At 44.3% G+C, this 3,770-nt stretch overlaps 1 protein-coding gene across 1 annotated transcript; it reads right to left on the bottom strand.

Moving 5' to 3' along the window:
• Positions 1-74: 74 nt before the first annotated feature.
• LOC104279015 (vesicular glutamate transporter 2-like) lies at positions 75-3,766 on the bottom strand. Its single transcript, XM_009876160.1, has 2 exons — positions 3,317-3,766; positions 75-409 (listed from the first exon to the last, which is right to left on the bottom strand). Exons 1-2 carry the CDS (start codon positions 3,400-3,402, stop codon positions 136-138), a joined length of 360 nt encoding a protein of 119 aa, XP_009874462.1. The 5' UTR covers positions 3,403-3,766; the 3' UTR covers positions 75-135.
• Positions 3,767-3,770: the final 4 nt, after the last annotated feature.

The following is a 3,770-nucleotide window of genomic DNA, read 5'->3' as shown; positions in this document are numbered from 1 at the left end:
GCGGGGCGGCCCGCCCGCGTAGGGACCAAAGAGCACCGCGGGCTGAACGTGGGGGGAACGGTAAAAAACCGTCCGAGCTCGTCTCGCCTGCGCTGAGGTGTTTAACTTGAAAGTTGTACTCGGGTGGCCTGGGATTTACGAGGGAAGGGTTCCCACCTCTTTAATAATTTTTCCTCCTCGGTGTATGGTGCTGTTATTGACCATATCCACGATGGCCACTCCCAAGTTACATCGGATCCCGAAGGAAATGCAGAATCCTAGTCCGCTCATGATGGCAATGATGTACCTCCGGGGCAGCCCGAAGCAGGTACAGTCGCACAATGGGGCTTTCTTCTCGGGCATTTCCACGGGTTTCCCATCTTCCGTCAGCTCGATGGTGTCCCCGGGCTTCTGTCTCTTCTCTAGGACTCTGCCCGACACAAGAAGGGAAAGTCAAGCTCTGGCCGTCTGAAGGCACAGCCACTTCGAATAGCTGCAGCCTTAAATTCACCGCTCCCTGCTGCCCCTTTCTCTTGGTCGGGATTGATTTGGAGATTTGTTCCTTGTTTTCCATTCACCTTCAACTGCGCTTTAGCAATGACCTGTGGGAGTCACGATTAGTCATCCCCAGCTCCCCCCACCACCCCGCCGCAAGATTCCCAGGGAGGAGCTCTAGCTGAGAAATGCTCATCTATCATTAAAGACTTCGGCTTAAATATGTAGGACGCATTAAGAAGACATCATCTGTAACCACTGCAGAGGCGCCATGTTGGGTAGCCCAAGAGGCGCAGGATGGAAACCGAAACTGTCTTCTGGAGGTTTTATTCCCTCCTTGCTGTATTAGAAACGCCAAGGGGGGTGATCTTGGCGTGCATCTCGTTTCAGGTCTGGGAACAAAAGAAATATTAACAGAAAGGAGAGGGAGGAGGTGATATTGCTACTTATTTTAGATTTGCAAAATGGCTGTCACATACAGTGGAAGAAAACATGACCGTCTTTAGAGAATAGGCATCTCCGGAGAAGTATTTCCAAAAGATCGCGTCTGCTCAGCTACACGTTGTGAGCGGGTGATTGCTTAGCAGGTTTAACCTTCCCGGATCAGCTTTAAACTCGATTTAATTTTCCCCACTCCCTTGTTTTTTTACATGAGAATCTTATCTCCCAGAAAACGACGTGCAGAAATCTGATGGGGAATTGCTATTTGCAGCTATTTCGAATCAACAGAAAAATACCGACAAAAAACCCCACCCCCAAACCCTGCTATCTACGAAAGGTGACTTAGAACATTTCGGGTTTATTTCCTCAGGAGTGGAAAAGCTTTAAAAATGCTGTGTCGGGAGTAAGAACGATCGGGTTTATCGAGTAAGTGTCCCATGCCGAATCTCTTAACCTTCTTTTGTGGTCACTGAGATATTTAAAAGACGGGAAAACTAACCCTTTTCATCCTAGCTCCATCGTCTTGAGGAGCGAATATGTGACCATTTCCCGACTATCCTACCGCTGCTCTAGGACTATTTTCTCACGTCAGAAATTCTTCTCAGAGGAGCATCTCTTTGAAGTTAACTCATCCGACTAATGGGGCAGTAACAATTAGAAGAATAAAGCTCAAAAGATTCTCCATTTTTTTTTCGAGAAAATACAGGGATTTTCTCCAATAGTTACTCAGTTGAAATTCTCCCCATTTATTTTTTCTGAGAAAATTATTTCCATGCTTTAAGCCTGCAGCATTAAGGAGTGTCTTAAAGTTGTGCATTAAATAAAACACCGTGGTTTTATGTTCAAAATTCGTTCATGCAAATAAAGGATGATGTAGAAGTGTTTTCTCCCTGAACGGGCTTCTCGTCTCCAAGAAGACACTAGAAATCAATGTGTGAGAGACAGGAAATATATTTTAATTCTAAGAATCTGAAACAAAATACTTCAATCCCGTTCGTTGAAAAAAAGTAGTAAATTGTGCATTTGTTAATCAATGGGAGAGTTCAAATGGAGTTTTACTGGAAAATGCAAACATCGCTTAGCCGTTATTCACTATGTGACTATATAAAAATAGTAAAATGATCGTTTTGTTTATATGTTGTAGAGTCTTTTAGGGTTAAAGATAAGCTTATTTCCTTGATTATATTTTAAGCAATTATGATGGATTATCAATATTCTTTTTCTGACCATTGAAAACGACTTAAATATGAACTAAAACTGTAGGCTAGTCTCTGCATTGGTGATGGTTTTGGTTGGACTTTTGGCTTTTCAAAACTGTACTCCTCCTCCTAAAATGGAAATCTTAATTTTGTCTTTATCGCTTCACTGATATGTCCCTCTTCCTGAAAATGGCAGCAGAAGTTGTGACTCATGCTGTGAAACAGGCTTGTGCCTGTGCCCAACACTGCCGCATAGGTAGGGAAAAAAGACTTTTAAGTGACCTACCCCAGGCAGATACATCCGCAGTTACCTTTATCAGTCATAAAAAATCCCAAACCAAACCACAAACAAACAAACCCTTGGGGATAATTTCTAGCAGAGGGGATCCTCAAAAATAGATTGAAATTTCACAGATTATTCTCAAAAGTCCTGGAGGTCGCTGAAGTCGCCAGATTGGATGGAGCACGATGTGACAACTGTAGTGCCTACACTTCTTAGTATGAGAGAATTTGGGGTTGTTTATCTGTGTGTACAGGGCTCGAAGACAGTAGAAATGTTCTGTACACACAGAAACACACTGTTAAGTGATGCTTTTGAGTTTAGCAACTGCAGATGTGTATTACTTATAAGACAAGTAGATGCTTCTCAAGGCAGATGGATAAATAATTAAACACATCCCTCTATATGTTTTAGCTTCAGAATAAAAAAAAAATCGTTCAGATATCAATTATTTATACATCTCCATGTTTATCTTCCTCTGACGACAAATTACACGAGGGATAAGACTAATCGAAACCAGGAAAGATTATTATTATTATTTTTAAATGATTGATAAGGGCAGAGGGAAAGATTCTGTGACTGCATTACAAAATTAACACAGAACAAAAATATAGGGAGCTGCTCTCTCCCGGTTATGATTTCAAGATGGGATCCTGGTTTTGTGGGGGAAAGATGGGGCAATCTTTTTTTCATATTTACTGACACCGTTTCCGAATCAGATAGAGAAGTTACAAGGGTGCCATATTGAGAAGCTTCAGCACTAGTTTCCAGGATCCAGATTATATCAGCAGTATCTCAGCAGCTCCCAGCCCCGCCACCACTAACCTCCCCAAACCATTCGACCTCCTTAAGCAGCTGGCCGTTAAGAAAAGCTTCCAAATATTTCTAGGAAGTAGAGTCCTGTAAGAGATCTCAGTCTTACCTGTAGAGTTGACCAAGAGATTTTCCAGCAAAATTCTTCAATCCCTCCTTACCAGGGGTCAAAATCCTTTGTTTTACCGACTCCATTCCTGCAGGGATGCTCGCTGGATTCTGCTCTGCTCTCAATAGGACACTGCTACGAGCAACGATGGTTCATATTTAGTTTAATCTCTTAACTTTTCGCCCCTCATTAAATGGCCATCAGTGCACCTCCGGGTGAAGACAGAGTGAGAGAAAGCGTGCGTGCGTGTGTGTGTGTGTGTGTGAGAGAGAGGGAGAGACGGGGTGCGGTGCCGGGGGGGGGAGGTGAGGGCGAGAGAGTGCGCCCGTGTGCGGCGGCGAGCGGGGAGTCTGAGAGCGCTGCAGGCAGCCCCCGGGTTTCCTGGCAGCACGGAGTTGCCAGGCACGGTCAGCAAGTCTCCTCGGCCTCGCAGGGTTCCGTGGTGGCGGGTGGA

The sequence above is a fragment of the Apaloderma vittatum genome, unplaced genomic scaffold, assembly GCF_000703405.1.
Source record: "Apaloderma vittatum isolate BGI_N311 unplaced genomic scaffold, ASM70340v1 scaffold36209, whole genome shotgun sequence".
NCBI classification, from domain to species: Eukaryota; Metazoa; Chordata; class Aves; order Trogoniformes; family Trogonidae; genus Apaloderma; species Apaloderma vittatum.
The sequence above is the reverse complement of the archived record's forward strand: the minus strand, read 5'-3'. Positions and strand labels throughout refer to the sequence as shown.

What these genes read in the sequence shown, in the direction of transcription:
- LOC104279015 (XM_009876160.1), bottom strand. Translation starts at nt 3,402, where the DNA reads ATGGAGTCGGTAAAACAAAGGATTTTGACCCCTGGTAAGGAGGGATTG. An exon ending in TCTCTTGGTCAACTCTACAG is followed by an intron (nt 410 to 3,316) that starts GTAAGACTGAGA and finishes TGTGTCGGGCAG; the next exon opens with AGTCCTAGAGAAGAGACAGA.